The sequence below is a fragment of the Podarcis cretensis genome, assembly GCF_951804945.1.
Source record: "Podarcis cretensis genome assembly, chromosome: 2".
NCBI lineage: Eukaryota > Metazoa > Chordata > Lepidosauria > Squamata > Lacertidae > Podarcis > Podarcis cretensis.
The window spans coordinates 128,415,588-128,432,321 of NC_137171.1; the positions used below are offsets into that span (position 1 = coordinate 128,415,588).

The following is a 16,734-nucleotide window of genomic DNA, read 5'->3' on the forward strand; positions in this document are numbered from 1 at the left end:
CGTGTATTCTTAGCTGCCTGCGTAGGCCTGGTTGAACAGTCTTTGGGAGGCGTTTTAAAAGTCAGCCCAGAAGGCGTCTGTTGAATCTACAGTGGCAGAGAATTCCATATGACTAGGCCAGTGACAAGAACATTTGCGGAGTCTCGCAAACCTGATGAGGAGAGCTTTAAACTAGATCTTGAGGGGGAAGGAGATGATATTGCAGAAGCAGAACAACACCTGGTACTGGGGATGGTAGCCTCATTGATGCACAGGAAACTGAGGCGATGCTCCAGAAACCCAATAAGGGCAAGAAACTACACTGGTATCTCTGGATGCAAACGGGATCTGTTCCGGAGCCCCGTTTGCAACCTGAAGCAAACGCAACCCGCGTCTGCGTGTGCATGGGTCACGATTTGCTGCTTCTGCGAATGTGTGTGACGTCATTTTGAGCGTCTGCACATGTGTGAGCGGCAAAACCCGGAAGTAACGTGTTCCGTTACTTCTGGGTCGCTGCGAAGCGCAACCTGAAAACTCTCAACCTGTACAAGAAGGAAGCAGCTGGAGGGAGCGACTCATGGTTTCAGTTCAGCAAGACAAATTGGAGCTTCCACTACAGGGTGGCAAATATGACTCAGTAGGCATCACTGAAACCTGCTGGGATGAATATTAAAGGTTCGTTACACTTTCTCTGCTCGTAGATACTTGTGTGAAGGCACCTCAGTAACATGCTTTCAAATGTTTAGAAGAGTTTTTCCTCGGTGTCAGGGGCTCAGAAGCAGAGGCACAGGGAAGAGAGGAGATGGAGAGCGAAGGGGAAGAATTCGAGGGGAGCGTAGGAGAAGAGGACAGTGGACCGAGGGATTCCATGAGCCTCTCCAGCGAATCGGAAGATTCACAGAAGGGGGCGCCAGTGGCCAGGGGTAGGGGGTTCCCAAGGGGAACGCCCCAGGAGCAAAGGGGCAGCAGGGACTCCCAGAGCAGTAGTTGGAAATCAGGACCAGCTTCCCCACCAGAGCAGAGTGGGGGGGAAGAGTCCCAAGGATCGGGGCCAGTGCATTCCCCACCAGGGAGAGAAGATAAGGCAGGGCTGACCACACCTCCATCGGAGAGTCAGACAACGGAGGGGAGGTCAGATCCGGCCAGTATCCCGGAAGAGGGAAGCAGTGACAGAAGTAGTGTAACGGTCAGGAGGAAGGTCACTGGGTTGGCGCGAGAGGCAAGTTCAAATGTACAGGAGCGCGGGACAGCAGAGAATGAGGATTGGGAACCGGGTCCTAAAGCCCGCCGGAGGGAGGGGGAGGAGTTAAGCGACTCAGCGTCAGAAGAGTCCAGAAAGGGGGATGCCCCAGCGGGCAGGAGGACCCAGAGGAGGAGAAAGCAGCGGAAAAGGTGGAGCCGGGCTAGGATCTTAAACTGGTGTCAGAGGGGAGGAGACTCAGACGGTACTTCGCCGGTCTAGGCTTTAAGACGTAGAGCTGCGCGCTGCGGCTTTGAAATGGAAACTGAACCTCAATAAAGACTTTTGTACATAGCGACAGCCTCGCGTTGGTCCTCTGTGAGCTGGGACCTAGGGGCAGCTCTGACACTCGGAAACAGTGAACAGTAACTGAAGTTATTCTTAGAGATGAATCACTCACAGACTCTGAAAGCAAACCGCTCTAATGGCATGCTTTGAGTTAAAATTGTCTCTCTTTCTCTCCAGCAACGGCGTCCATCAGCAGTCCCAGCAAAGCAGAATTTACAGGCAGCACTCGTTGGGTAGACATTTGCCGTCTGCAAAAACGAAACTGATAGTTCCTCTTTCTTATTGGCACTACCAGCCAGAGCCATGCATGCTTAGAGTGCCACTCCTATATATAAATGAATTTTCTGGAACCTCCTCTGTTTCTGGCAGAATGTTTCCCTAACAATGAAACTCAAGACTGGAACATGGAAACTGAAGGGTACAGCCTGTTCAAAAGGAACAGACCAAACTGGAAGGGAGTAGTACAGTGGTACCTCGGGTTAAGCACTTACCGTCTTTTTCGCTCTATAGGGCGCACCGGACTATAAGGCGCACCTAGTTGCTGGGGGTTTTTTTTGGGGGGGGAATAAAAAAAAAATTATCACCTGGACTGGACTGCTAGCTGCCACAGCAGTCCCCAGGTCATCTTCCATATGGGGTAAACCTGTTTGTACATTTGTAACTTTAAGCTTTAAGCCTGCCTTCAGGGATCATATTGTGCTCTGCCTGATCGTAAGTAAAACTACTTTTTGTTACAGGTAGGTAGCCGTGTCGATCTGCCGTAGTTGAAACAAGATAAAAAAATTCCTTCCAGTAGCACCTTAGAGACCAGCCAAGTTTGCTATTGGCATGAGCTTTCGTGTGCATGCACACTTCTTCAGCTAGACTGAAACAGGTCACCAGACCCTTCTATATAGTGAGAGGGTGGGGAGGGGTATTACTCAGAAGGGTGGTGGGAATGGGGGATTGGCTGGTAGGTGTGGTACACCTGTTGACAGCTGTTAACGTCTGACATTGAGATATTGCATTCTTATCTCATTATACATGATAAAACTATTTTTGGCCATCTCACCCCTTGCTTTATCCTGTAAGACCAATTGCAGTCATTAACAGCTCATACCAATAACAAACTTAGTTGGTCTCGAAGGTGCTACTGGAAGGAATTTTTTTACTTTTTGTTACTTATGAATAAGACTGTGGCGTCTCTATTCTTTTAGGAGGGATTTAAAAGGGGATCTTACCAGGAATAGTAGAACATATTTCAATCTGGGCAAGCCAGATTGAATTGCTTATTGCCTTAAGAAACTCACACAAGTTTGCAACCAGGTTTCTGCTGCATCAGAAGATGAATGCACTCTGCTAAGTTAGGAAGGATATTGATAATCAATATATCCTCTCCTGCCACCCTCAACATTCCCACACAATTACACTCCGCTTCCCCTTGCCTCTGTATCATGAAACCCAGGAGAACATGATCACTTCCTCCCAAGTTTCCCAGTACCTCTACTCCTGCTGGTGAGGACCAGGTCCAGGTGAGCCATCTGTCTCCCTTGTCTTGAGAGACAATGGAAGAGCGTGTCATTGAGGAAAAACCATTGTGGTTGCAGAGACCAATGTGGGGGAGACATGTTTTGCTGCATCTGGGCAGATTAAGGCCTGAAATTCTTTGGCACTGATACGGTTTCTCGTGTGAGTTTGGGGGTTTTTGCCAGTGCTCTGCAGGTTTTTGGGTTTTTGGTATAATACTTTTTTATTAGCTTTTCAAATAAGAATACAATGTCAAAACCATTTCAAAACAATACACCTCAGGTTCACTAGAACCTTTCGACTTCCCTCCCTCCCTCCATGGTTCTTCAAATAAACATAAATTCTCTGCATCTTTTAGTTTTCCAACTGTTAAAGTATACTAAAAATAAATTATCAAAATTAATTTCACATTACAAGTCTTTACACAAACATGCTAGTGTTTTAAACTGTTTGCAGTGATCTTTTAAATAATACACAAATTTACTCCAATCCTTCTCCAATACTTGATCTTCCTGATTTCGGTCTTCCCCGTCAGCTTTGCCATCTCTGGATGTTTCATCTGCTATTCTTCTTTTGTTGGCACATCTCCTTGCTTGCATTTTTGGGCTAGTAAGATTCTTGCTGCTGCTGTTGCATACATAAAATGTTTTCTTTTTTAAAAAATATTTTCTGGGAATCTGTTCACCTATTATACCTAAAAAGTCATGGTTTTTCCACAAATGTATATTTAAACATTTTATTTAATTCATTATATATCCTTTCCCAGAAATCCCTTACCTGCCTTGCCCCTTTGTACCTGGGCAGGTAAGGTCCTGCCCACCTCTAGTCACATGCAGAGGAAGTTTGTTCCAGCCCAGGAGGAAACAGGAAGTTTACAACTGGCTGGTCCAATCATTCCTATTTATGTCTACTCTAGGAATGTTGTACTTGACAGCTAGGTGTTTCACACCCTCCAGTCTGAAACCGGCTATTTGGCCAAATTCACATAACCTATCCAGCACTTTGTAGGGACACGGGTGGCGCTGTGGGTAAAAGCCTCAGCGCCTAGGGCTTGCCGATCGAAAGGTTGGCGGTTCGAATCCCCGTGGTGGGGTGCGCTCCCGCTGCTCGGTCCCAGCGCCTGCCAACCTAGCAGTTCGAAAGCACCCTTAAGTGCAAGTAGATAAATAGGTACCGCTTTATAGCGGGAAGGTAAACGGCGTTTCCGTGTGCTGCGCTGGCTCGCCAGATGCAGCTTTGTCACGCTGGCTACGTGACCCGGAAGTGTCTCCGGACAGCGCTGGCCCCCGGCCTCTTGAGTGAGATGGGCGCACCAACCCCAGAGTCTGTCAAGACTGGCCCGTATGGGCAGGGGTACCTTTACCTTTACCTTTATCCAGCACTTTAGGTACATTGGAAAGGGGATCTTCCACCGTTATTACTAAGTCGCCTGCAAAGGCTTTTAATTTGTAATAATAATAATAATAATAATAATAATAATAATAATTTATACCCCACCCATCTTTATGTCCTACTCTTATGCCTTGAATATCTTGATCTAATCTTAGGACTTTTGCCAGAACTTCCAAAACAGTTATAATTACCAATGGTGATAGAGGACAACCCTGTCTGTGTTGAGATTCGCAGGATACTGAGTAAGTCTGCAGGCTTCCACAGGATGATGCAATACTCTGTGAAGTGCTGGGTCAGAGTGACTCAGCAGGAGTGTGATTAAGGTGATTGGCTATCACCTGTTTTCAAAGGAATGCCTGTTCAACAGTAATTGTGGTTGTGCTGTGGTGTGGTGGTGCTGTGGTGGAGAGTATTCGTTTGCCTTAAGGAGCAGGTACTCTGTATGGACTGTTTTTGTCAATACCTGTATATAGCTCACATTAAAAAGACTGCACTGGAAAAACCTGGGACTCTGAGCGTTTCTGCTAAAAGCGCTGCGAGGAATTCGCAACAGTCTGGTAGCTTTTGTAATATCACAAGTTTCCGTTAAAGTGTTGTTAACAATCAGTTTGGCTTTCTGTTCATCTCCGCCAAGCTAAGGAGTTCGCTCCTTACCTCTCGCCCTGACCTAGCCACCGTGATCCACGCGACCTTTGGCCAAGGCACAGTCTGACCCCCCTCTCTCCTTCTGTAATCTTCATAGAACTCTAGCCCAATGGTTGCCATTAATTCGATTCTGAACTGTGATTTTATGTAAATTGTGCTATTTTTACTGGTGTTAGCCACTCTGAGCCTGGATTTGGCTGGGGAGGGCGGGATATAAATAAATTGTTGTTGTTGTTATAAATAGCTCCCAGTCCCGTATGGAAAGGTTGACCAAAGTCCATCATCTCTAAAATTCTTTTTCATAAAGTTCCATGAAATATTGTCAAAGGGCTTTTGTTGTTGTTGTTTAGTCGTTTAGTCGTGTCCGACTCTTCGTGACCCCATGGACCAGAGAACGCCAGGCACTTCTGTCTTCCACTGCCTCCCGCAGTTTGGTCAGACTCATGCTGGTAGCTTCGAGAACACCATCCAACCATCTTGTCCTCTGTCGTCCCCTTCTCCTTGTGCCCTCCATCTTTCCCAACATCAGGGTCTTTTCCAGGGAGTCTTCTCTTCTCATGAGGTGGCCAAAGTCTTGGAGCCTCAGCTTCATGACCTGTCCTTCCAGTGAGCACTCAGGGCTGATTTCCTTAAGAATGGATAGGTTTGATCTTCTTGCAGTCCATGGGACTCTCAAGAGTCTCCTCCAGCACCATAATTCAAAAGCATTAATTCTTCAGCAATCAGCCTTCTTTATTGTCCAGCTTTCACTTCCATACATCACTACTGGGAAAACCATAGCTTTTACTATACCGGCTGTCAGGGGCTCAGGAGCAGAGGCACAGGGGAGAGAGGAAATGGAGAGCGAAGGGGAAGAATCTGAGGGCAGCGTAGGGGAGTATGACAGTGGCACGAGAGATTCCATGAGCTTCTCCAGCGAATCAGAAGATTCCCAGAGGGGGGCGCCGATGGCCAGGGCAAGGGGGGTCCCAGGGGGGATGCACCAGAAGCAAGGGGCCAGCGGGGACTCTCAAAGCAGCAGCGGGAGATCAGGACCAGCTCCCCCACCAGAGCGTAGTGGGGGGGAAGAGTCCCATGTATCAGGGCCAGCGTCTCCTCCAGTGGGGAGAGAAGATGAGGCAGGGCTGACCACGCCTCTATCGGAGAGTGAGGGAACGGAGGGGAAGTCAGGTCCAGGTAGCCTCTCCGAAGGGGGAAGCAGTGACAGGAGCAGTGTAACGGTCAGGAGGAAGGTTGCCGGCTGGGCGCGCGCGCCAAGTTCAAATGTACAGGCGCGCGGGACAGCAGAAAACCTGGATTGGGAACCAGGTCCTAAAGCCCGCCGGAGGCAGGGGGAAGACTCAGGGGACTCAGCGTCAGAAGAGTCTAGAAAGGGCAAGACCCCAGCAGACAGGCGGACCCAGAGGAGGAAAGAGCAAAGGAAGAGGTAGAGCAAGGCTAGAGTCTTAAACTGGTGTCTGGGGGGAGGAGATTCAGACGGAGCTTCAGCGGTCTAGAGTTTGAGACGTAGAGCTGCGCGCCGCGGGTTTGAAATCGAAACTGAACTTCAATAAAGACTTTTGTATATAACAACGAACTGGCATTGGTCCTTTGTGAGCTGGGACCTCGGGCAGCTCTGACACGGACCTTTGTTGGCAAGGTGATGTCTCTACTTTTTAAGATGCTGTCTAGGTTTGTCATTGCTTTTCTCCCAAGAAGCAGGCGTCTTTTAATTTCGTGGCTGCTGTCACCATCTGCAGTGATCATGGAGCCCAATAAAGTAAAATCTCTCACTACCTCCATTTCTTCCCCTTCTATTTGCCAGGAGGTGATGGGACCAGTGGCCATGATCTTCGTTTTTTTGATGTTGAGCTTCAGACCATATTTTGCACTCTCCTCTTTCACCCTCAATAAAAGGTTCTTTAATTCCTCCTCACTTTCTGCCATCAAGGTTGTGTCATCTGCATATCTGAGGTTGTTGATATTTCTTCCGGCAATCTTAATTCCGGCTAGGGATTCATCCAGCTCAGCCTTTCGCATGATGAAAGCTGCATATAAGTTAAATAAGCAGGGAGACAATATACAGCCTTGTCGTACTCCTTTCCCAATTTTGAACCAATCAGTTGTTCCATATCAAGTTCTAACTGTAGCTTCTTGTCCTACATAGAGATTTCTCAGGAGACAGATTAGGTGATCAGGCACACAGTCAAAGGCTTTTGCATAGTCAATGAAGCAGAAGTAGATGTCTTTCTGGAACTCTCTAGCTTTCTCCATAATCTAGCGCATGTTTGCAATTTGGTCTCTGGTTCCTCTGCCCCTTCGAAATCCAGCTTGCACTTCTGGGAGTTCTCGGTCCACATACTGCTTGAGCCTTCCTTGTAGAATTTTAAGCATAACCTTGCTAGCGTGTGAAATGAGTGCAATTGTGCAGTAGTTGGAGCATTCTTTGGCACTGCCCTTCTTTGGGATTGGGATGTAGACTGATCTTCTCCAATCCTCTGGCCACTGCTGAGTTTTCCAAACTTGCTGGCATATTGAGTGTAACACCTTAACAGTATCATCTTTTAAAATTTTAAATAGTTCAGCTGGAATACCATCACTTCCACTGGCCTTGTTATTTGCAGTGCTTTCTAAGGCCCATTTGACTTCACTCTCCAGGATGTCTGGCTCAAGGTCAGTAACCACACTACCTGGGCTGTACGAGACATCCATATGTTTCTGGTATAATTCCTCTGTGTATTCTTGCCACCTCTTCTTGATGTCTTCTGCTTCTGTTAGGTCCTTACGACTTTTGTCCTTTATTACGGTAATCTTTGTACGAAATGTTCCTTTCATATCTTCAATTTTTCATATTTCCAATTGGCTTTTATGCATCTATAAATATTAAAGCTGCTTGCTTGGTATTCCAGGTCTCCAAATATTCTATTATGCCTACCATATTTCTTACATTGTCTTTCATATGTCAACCAGGAAGGAAGCCCGCTTGATCTTCATGAATTACTTCTGTCATCATTTCTTTTAACCTATTTGCTAAAATGTTAGCAAAAAGTTTATAATCATTATTTAATAACGAAATTAGCCTATAATTTTTCACCATAAATGGATCAGCACCTTGTTTTGGAATGCTGCTGAATTGCAACTTATTACCAAACTTAAAACCATGGAGAGACCTGGTCTGAACAAAGACATTGGATTCTTATCTCATTATACATGACAAAGCCATTTTTCAGCTTCTCACCCCTTGCTTTTTCCTGTAAGACCTATTGCAGTCGTTAAGAGTCGTCAACAGGCTCATCACAGCTATTTGCCAATCACCCAATCCCACCACCCTTCTGAGTAATACCCCTCCCCACCTTCTCACTATATAGAAGGGTCTGGTGACTTCTGTTTCAGTGTATCTGAAGAAGTGTGCATGCACACGAAAGCTCATACCAAGAACTAACTTAGTTGGTCTTTAAGGTGCTACTGGAAGGAATTTTTTTATTTTGTTTATTCTTCAATGGCTGATTCATGGCCCCTGCCCAGAGAGGCTTCCCTTGGGGCTCTGGGCTCGAGACCTGAGCTGATCTGGCCCCATTTCAAGGGGGATTCTGGCCATTCCCCCCAACCCCCCACCCCCGCTTGGCAGAGAGGATGGGTGGGCAGCAGGACCCTCTGCTCCCAGACTTGGGGGTCTCCCCTGCCATTCAGAAGCAGAAACCCCCCCCCTGCAGCCCTGGGACCCCCTTCTCCCCCAGGCACCCCAAGGGGGAAGAGAGAGGAGACTCACCGGATTCTTCCCAGGAGGGAAACAGAGGCAGCACGTGGAGGAGACAGACAAGAGATGCCGGAAGGGGCTGGGCACGGAGGGCGGGGACTCTGCTCTGGAGGACCTGCCGCCTGCTGTCTCTACTTCCTGTCCTCTCTAGGACTACAGCTCTGTTCGATTTAACCCTTTGCAAGCTGAGCGCAGCCAGCAGGCCGCTCTCCCTCCCTCCCTCCCAGAACCCGGATGGTCCAGGGCATGTGCAGAGTTCTCTGTGATTCTGGGCTCAGAGGCCATCAAGACAGCAGCCTCGTGCCCTGCCCCCAGATGTGCGGGCGGGGTATAAATAATGTATTAGTATCATTATTATATTTCACCTGCTCAGTAGCCGACTGAAAGTCTCTTGCAATATTAGGAGGGTCCCTGAGAGAGACGCCGGTCCCTTTGGAGGAAGTGACTCCGTTGGTAATGCAGGAGACTCTCGAGCTCCGGGTCGTGGGTTCGAGGGGGTTGGGCTGGATGACCCTCGGGGTCCCTTCTGTGAATCTCTTCAGTGAAAGAGAACTCGGTCCCACCTGAGCAAGTGACCTTCCCGAGGGACGCATCTCCGATGGGGCGCCCCCAGCTCGCCGCTCTGCCTCCCGCCTCCTTCCCCAATTCTCCAGCTGGTTTCCTGCTGCTGTTTCCACTTTTCTCGTCCCTCCTCCGGCCAGGCCAGAATCAGCATCTCCCGCGGGAGACCCCTTAGGGTGCCGGGGGGGGCAGGGAGAGGGGTCCCCTCCCCCCTCCTGCCCCGCCCTCCTTCCGGGGCTCCGAAATCGAAAGGGGAAGCGCGGACGGAGTCTCCGCCATCGCCGCTCGCCGCCTCTCCTTGCTCTCTCCCTGCGGAGCCTCATGGCTGCCCAACCCGCTCCGCTCCGCGCCAAGGGGCTCCCGCTGCTGCTGCTGCTGCTGCTGGGTAGGTCGAGGCCGGACGCCTGGGTCCCCCCCTCTCCTCGCAGGGCGCGGGAGGAGGAGAGCTCGGGGCCGGACGCCTGGGTTCCCTCCGAGGGGGGGGGCGGAGGAGGAGGAGGAGGCATCCACTCTCCCCCTGCAAGGCAGAAACCCAGCGGGTGCAGGAAGGGGCTGGCGGGGGAAACTTCTCCGGTGGGATTTCTGCCTGTCGCAAAGCGGGGCGGGGCGGGGGGGATTTGGCCCGGGATAGTCCCTCTTTCGCTTTCGCTTTCCGTTCCCTGGCAGAGTCCCGAATCCGGCCCCGCTGCTTCCTCTTCTTCCCCGCTGCGTCCCAATGGAGCCTCCATGGACAGAGCCAGTCTACCTTGCCCTGCTCCGGATCCAGCAGGGCTCTTCCGGTGGAGCCTCCCGGCCCAGAGGCAGTCTACCCAGATTGGGCTTGGAGGCTGGGCTAGGGGGGAGGGGTCCCCTTGGTCCGGACCCAGATGCTGCTGCTGCGGCTGCTTTGGGGTCCCCAGGGGCATCTGGTCCACCCCCTTCTTCTTCTTCTTCTTCTTCTTCCTCTTCCTCTTCCTCTTCCTCTTCCTCTCCTCGCAGGAGCGTCCTTCGGCAGATCCTCGCCTCCGCTGGCCAAGCGGGGCTGCTGGTTCCTGGAGGAGGCTGGGGGCGGAGGCTCAGGCATGTCCAGCGCCCCCAAGCCGCGCCCCGCCATCTTGTTCCTGCCCCCACCCGGGAGACGCCTGGAAGAAGCTGCCCTGGAGTCCGAGTTGCCCCCGGAGGTGGAGGCCGGCCTGGCCTTCCAGGTCCTGGGTATGGAGACCCCCCCCATAGGACACCCCCACCTGTCCCCTGGCTCCCATCCCTGGAGGGACTTGAAGCACCTCGGAGACCCATTTCACAGGCGCCACAACTGAGGCTGGGAAACTTAAATGATTCTCTGGATCTTCAGTGTCGGCAAACACTCCTTCCCCAATCTCCGTTTTTAAACCTCCAGGGACAGAGTTGCTTTCCTTGGAGGTTTTCCAAACAGAGGCTGGAGGGCCAAATGTCAGGGATTCTTGAGCTAAGATTCCTGCATTGCAGGGGGTGAGACTAGATGTCCCTCGGGGTCCAACCTACAGGTGTTTACTTTTTTAATTTTAAACATTTTTTCTTTTTAAAACATCAGTGTGATTGAACAACACTAAATAATAATAAAATAATAATAATAATAATAATACTCTATATCACTATAAGAGTTAACAATTCCAATTCCATATATACTTATCTAATGTCATCCACTCCAACCCCCTGCGATGTAGGTTGGGGGGTCCGGCAGTGGAGAGACAAGGCTCATCATCCCCCCCCCTTAGACACTGGTTCACCTCCCCCCGCTTTGTCCCCCCCCCCGGCAGACCCCTCTGGGGCCCTGTGGGGCGGTCAGGCCTCGGCCACCCCCCCGCCCTGGCTGAGTCCGGATGCCAGCGAGGCTGAATCCTCCTGCGAGATCAACGCGTACGCGCCGCAAGAGTCCCACGTCGCCTGGGCGGAGGGTCTGGCGGGCGGAGGGGGCTGCCCCCGCGCCCTGGAGAGGGGCAAGTGGCTCATCGCCAGCATCCAGGCCCCCGACGCCGAGTTCGGGGTCAGCAGCGTCCTGCACACCGAGGAGGCCCCGCCTTGGAAGCAGCAGGATGGGGTCAGCAGCGTCACCACCACCGCAGGTACCACCTGGCGAGCGGAAGGGGAGCAGCGCGGCCTAGCGGCTAGAGCCCTGCGCCAGCAGCCTGGGAGGGAGGGACCGAGGGCCAGTCAGTGCTTCTCAGGCAGGCCTACCTGGCAGGGTCAGCGCGGGGGAATGGCAGGGGAAGGGGAGGGAGGCCGCCTTGAGCCCCTGGGAGGAGAAGGCGGGGCAGAAAAGCAGTTGTTTAAATTAGGAGTGTCCAAAGTCATTGGTTACACCCTCATGGGGGGTGGGGGGCACCGTGGGCCAATTGGAAAGCAGAAATCCGTGGATCAAATGCATCTGCTGGGTTGAACTACTTGGAGTAGTTTGAAGTGGATTTTGAGTCATTTGGCAACTAATTGTTGCTGTTTCAAATCTTGCTTTCATCTTACTGGGTCGTGCAAACAGTTGTTCCAAACCATGCCTCTTTTAGGGCACTGGCTGAAAGAGAGAGCGTTTATGGGGGTCACCCCCAAATTTGAGAACCACAAAATTAAATGAATAAATCAAATAGGTTGTGGGTTTGTTCAGAGCCGTCTTTCCCATAGGGCTTAGTGATGCGTCGCGCCAGGGCGCTGGCCTCTCGGGGGATCGCTCTCCTGCATTGGCATGGGGGAGAGTTGCGCCCCTCACAATGGCTGGCAGTGCGCAGCTACGGCCACCCCAACACTATCACTGGTAATTTGGGGGTCCTGGGCAGACATTTGCAGCCTGGTGCCGCATCTGCTAAACACGGCCCTGGGTTTGTTGTTTTGGCAGGCTGGGTTTGGGTTGTTCCCTTCTGGGATTCCTCCCTTGCACGGGGGGTTGGTCTAGATGACCACTGGGGATCTCTCCTGCTCACCTCGCCCTCCTCCCTCCTTGCGCAGTGGTGCTGTCGGTCTTCACGCGGACGCCGCGCCTGGAGTCCCGCCTCGGGCGCCCGGCGGTCCTGCACTGCGGCTTCTCGGCGCCGGCCTCGGCCTTCTCGGTGGAGTGGCGCCATCAGTTCCGGGGGGCCGGGAAGGTGGTGCTGGCCTTCGACGGAGCCACGCGGGGGGTGTCGGTGGCCGAGGAGGGGGCCGAGCTGCTGCTGGACACTGAGGCCGGCGGCGCCTCCCTGCGGCTGCGGAGCGTGGCCGTCCGCCATGAGGGCACCTACATCTGCACCGTCTACCTGCCCCACCTGCACGCCCAGCAGGCGCTCGAGTTCAAGGTGGTGGGTGAGTGAGCGACCAGTGGGGGGTCTCCCTCGCAGGGAGGGCGGAGGGAAGGGGAAAGGGGGGTCCACTGCCCAAAGGGACCCCCATGGAGCCAGCATCTTGTATTCTCACAGTCCAAATGCCGGCCAGGACCTAGGGATCCAGATAGACTGCTCCTGGGCCCGGAGGTTCCAAAAGAACATAGGGAGAGTGCTTAAACCTCGCAGTGGCCAAATTGCCCTGAGATCCCTGCCTGGCAGGGGTTGGTCTAGATGACCCTTGCAGGTCCTTTCCACTTCTGCAATTCTAGGCTTCTAAGAACCAAGCGATCCAGAGAGACTGCCCCTGGACTGGGAGGCTCCTTAAGAAGCGTCTGGCCACTTGATCAAGCCAAAGGGGACCCTGACTTCCTCAGGATTCGAATCCAAGAGCCCCCCTCGCCTGCAGCGCTCCTGGTTGTCAGCAGGGGGCCCTCTGCTCATTCCCTCTCGCCCTCTCGCCCTGCAGAGCCCCCCCAGGTGACGCTGCGCCCCACAACGCTCTCGGTGCCCCCCGGCGCCCGGCCCCAGCTGGCCTGCGAGGTCTCCGGCTTCTTCCCTCTGGGTGCCTCGGTCAGCTGGAAGCGGAGGGGGTCCGGCGCCCCCCAGGACGCCTTCCTGGAGATCGGGGACTCGGGGCATCGCCAGGCTCCCGACGGCACCTTCAGCTTCACCAGCTTCGCCCGCCTGCTGCCCGTCCCGACCGAGGACCACGGGGTCTCCTACGTCTGCCACGTGGGCCATGCCGGGCTGGGCGAGGCGGGGGTCAAGAAGGCGGTCGTGCTCCATGTGGCAGGTGGGGGTCTGCACTTGGGGGTCTGTGCCGGGGTCCCCTGGGGGCTGGGTAGCAAGGCCCAGAAGACCGGCTGCGGGTTTGATTCCTGACTGGCGGAGGTTGGGGGGTCGTCCGTCCTGTGTGATTTAGCTGGGATTCCTCCCTTGAAGGGGGTTGGGCTAGATGACCGCCGGGGTGCCCTCCCAACTAGGATTCTGTGAATTGGCACTGATCAAGTCGGGCATGGGGTGAAGGATATGCGGGGTGGGGCGAAGGTGCAGCTTTGGGACCTGCAATGGGTGGCCAAGGCAGGGTGGCCCTCTTCTCCCTCGCCCCTCTTCTCCCTCTTCTCCCTCGCTGACGCCCCTCTTCTCCCTCACTGACGCCCCCCTTCTGCCTCTGCCCCTTCTCCCCCCACCCAGGGTCCCTGGGCCCCTCCCTGGAGGACGCCATCGGCTTGTTCCTGGTCGCCATTGTGCTCCTGGGGGTCTTGCGGTCCTTCTTCCGATGGGGTAAGGTTGTTCCCACCCACCCCTTCTGTACTGTTATTTTTGTTATCGATATGGTCCTATTTTGTCATTTGGTCTATATTTTTAGGGGATACTTTGGTTGAGATTCCTGCCTTGTAGGGGTTGGGCTAGATGACCCTCTGGGTCCCTTCCGATTCTACAATTCTAGGATTCTATAAACATGCACAGCACCCTCCTTTTCTGGATCTCCAGGCAGTTTGTAGCATAAAAATGCACAATGAAAACACAACGTACATAATAAAAATGAGAACCAAAACAAATAACCCAGCCTACCTCAAGTCTAATTATTATAATGAAAAATAGAAATATTAATTATATCCCACCCTATTTCCCTGGCGGAGACAATTCAGAATCTCTTAAGACCATGCAAATATTGACAGTAAAAGCAGTTGAGAACCCTTCCACCACCACCTGACGCCTTTGATTGGCGGAACTGGCGCTGGCCAATTGACTCCCCTTTTCCACAGCTGCCAGTACAAGAAGAGCCTGAGACTCTCAGCTGGGAGAGCCTGAGACTCTTGATTTCAGTGTTGTTGGTTCAAGCCCCACCTTGGGGAAAAGATTCCTGCCTTGCGGGGGGGGGGTTGGACTAGATGACCCTCAGGGTCCCTTCTGGCTCCAAGATCCTTTGGAACTCCCTGCCTCTTGATACTAACCAGGCGCCTTGGCCAGATTCTCTTTGGTCGCCTGCTAAAAACATCCCTGCCCAGTGGCTCAGAAATATTGATTTCCGTTTTAGCTTTCTGCATGCTTTCAAGTATTCCTGTCCATTTCCCTGGGTTTTCTGGTCATTAACCTTTCCCTGCTTCATTTTCCTCCTTTTCAGCTTCTGAAGAAAAACCCAAATCGGAGAAGCCCAAATCCGAGGTCAGTGTCTGTCAGGGACTCAGCGGGAGTGCAGGGAGGAGAGGAGATGGAGAGCGAGGGGGAGCAATCCGAGGGCAGCGTAGGAGAGGATGACAGCAGCCCAATAGATTCCGTGAGCCTCTCCAGCGAATCGGAAGATTCACAGAAGGGAGCGCCGATGGGCAGGGCAAGGGGGGACCCAAGGGGGACACCCTAGAAGCAAGGGGCCAGCGGGGACTCCCAGAGCAGCAGTTGGAAATCAGGACCAGCTTCCCCACCAGAGCGTAGTGGGGGGGAGGAGTCCCAGGTATCAGAGCCCACATATGCACCACCAGCGAGAGAAGATGAGTCAGGGTTGGCCACGCCTCCATCGGAGAGCGAGGGAACGGTTAAGAGGAAAGTTGCAGGCTGGGCGCGCGCGCCAAGTTCAAAGGTACAGTCGAGCGGCACAGAAGGTAGCTCGGATAGGGAACCAGGTCCTAAAGCCCGCCGGATGGAGGGGGAAGAATCATCAGGGTCAGCGTCAGAGGAGTCCAGGAAGGATGAAACCCTAGCGGGCAGGAGGGCCCAGAGGAGAAAGGAACTTAGGAAGAGGTGGAGCAAAGCGAGAGTCTTAAACTGGTGTGGAGGCGGAGGAGACTCAGACGGGACTTCGCCGGTCTAAGGTCGAGACGTAGAGCTGCACGCTGCGGCTTTAAAATGGAGACTGAACCTCAATAAAGACTTTTGTACATAACTACAGCCTAGCGTTGGTCCTCTGTGAGCTGGGACCTGGAGGCAGCTCTGACAGTGCCCAAGATTCTCCCAAGACTGCCAAGTTCTTTCGATTCCTCATTTTTCTATTTTTTAAAAAATATATCTCTATGCCACTCACTGAGAGGCAGTGCGGTGCAGTGGTGAGAGGGCCAGACTAGGCCCTGGCAGAGAGATCTGGGTTCAAATCCCCAGTCCCTGGCCATGATGAAGCTCGCAGGGGGGCCGGGGGGGGGCAGGATCCAGTCTGCCTGCTTCACAGGGTTGTTGTGGAGCATTTCCTGCAATTGCAACCCCCAGCCAGCTAATGTTTCCTCTCCAAATTGGGTCAAAATCTCACAGATTTCTCTTCTTTCTGCAGTAACGGACTTTGGGCAGCCCAGCTCCCGGCTTGGTTTGTTGCCTGTCTCCGGATCCCGTTGAAAGGGTGAAGTGGATCGTAGGCCCCCGGACTCCTGGGTCCCTCCTCTTTGGCTGCCCAGTCTTGCTCCTCCGGTCCCTTGTTGGAAGCCCCCTTCCCCTTCCTTTTTGGGGTCAGGGGTCTGCTTGGCTTCGCATCCTGCAGATTCACAGCTGTGATTTTAAGGAGGGGGCCAGATCTGTGCATAGCAAAAGCCCCCCTTTCTGGCAGTCCCTGCCCCTCCTCACTTCCGTGCTGTGAAATGATAGAAGTGTAGAATTAGGAGGGGTCCCTGAGGGTCATCTAGTCCAATCCCCCGCAAGGCAGGAATTGCATCAAAAGCAACCCTAAGGTCCTGGGCCGCAGACTCTGCACATGCTCTGGGAGACTCTTGACGGGGGCCTGTGATGTCTTTGGGATTGTGGGAGAGAACCTTTTTGGAGTAGGGGAGACTGACTTGAGCAAGATTGGCATATCCCTCCCCCCCCCCCAAATAAATCAATCAGGGATCCTCCACTTACAGAATGTGGGTCATCAGGTGTCCCTTTACCTCCCCCTCCGGGGGACCTGAAGTGGTACAGTCCAGACCCAAGTTTATCCCCTCTAGAGACCTGGGTGCAAAAGGAGCCTGTTTCCCCACAACGTCCCTGCAGAGATGGCCAGGCAGAGCAGCTCGGCCCTCTCTCTCGATACGGACTAGGACCTGCCCCCCCTTCCCTCCCCCCAGAGCCCAAAACTCGCCCCCCCTCCCCATTCTGTGTAGATACTGCTGTAGACTGTA

General features: G+C 52.9%; 1 protein-coding gene across 2 annotated transcripts; it reads left to right on the forward strand.

The window, feature by feature from the left end:
• The first annotated feature begins 9,558 nt into the window (after window positions 1–9,558).
• Window positions 9,559–16,441, forward strand: LOC307210620 (tapasin-like). Of its 2 annotated transcripts, none has more exons than XM_079966618.1 (8): window positions 9,559–9,732; window positions 10,326–10,538; window positions 11,123–11,428; window positions 12,300–12,632; window positions 13,119–13,445; window positions 13,847–13,936; window positions 14,781–14,821; window positions 15,915–16,441. In XM_079966618.1, exons 1-8 carry the CDS (start codon window positions 9,669–9,671, stop codon window positions 15,915–15,917), a joined length of 1,377 nt encoding a protein of 458 aa, XP_079822744.1. In that variant the 5' UTR covers window positions 9,559–9,668; the 3' UTR covers window positions 15,918–16,441. The 2 variants fall into 2 exon arrangements, with proteins under 2 accessions (XP_079822744.1, XP_079822745.1); XM_079966619.1 differs by having other exon boundaries at window positions 10,329–10,538.
• The last annotated feature ends 293 nt before the right edge of the window (window positions 16,442–16,734 follow it).

Coding starts and splice junctions, on each gene's coding strand:
- LOC307210620 (XM_079966618.1), top strand. CDS start 9,669: ATGGCTGCCCAACCCGCTCCGCTCCGCGCCAAGGGGCTCCCGCTGCTG. Junction 11,429..12,299: donor CAGCGTCACCACCACCGCAG/GTACCACCTGGC, acceptor CTCCTTGCGCAG/TGGTGCTGTCGGTCTTCACG. Junction 12,633..13,118: donor GCTCGAGTTCAAGGTGGTGG/GTGAGTGAGCGA, acceptor CTCGCCCTGCAG/AGCCCCCCCAGGTGACGCTG.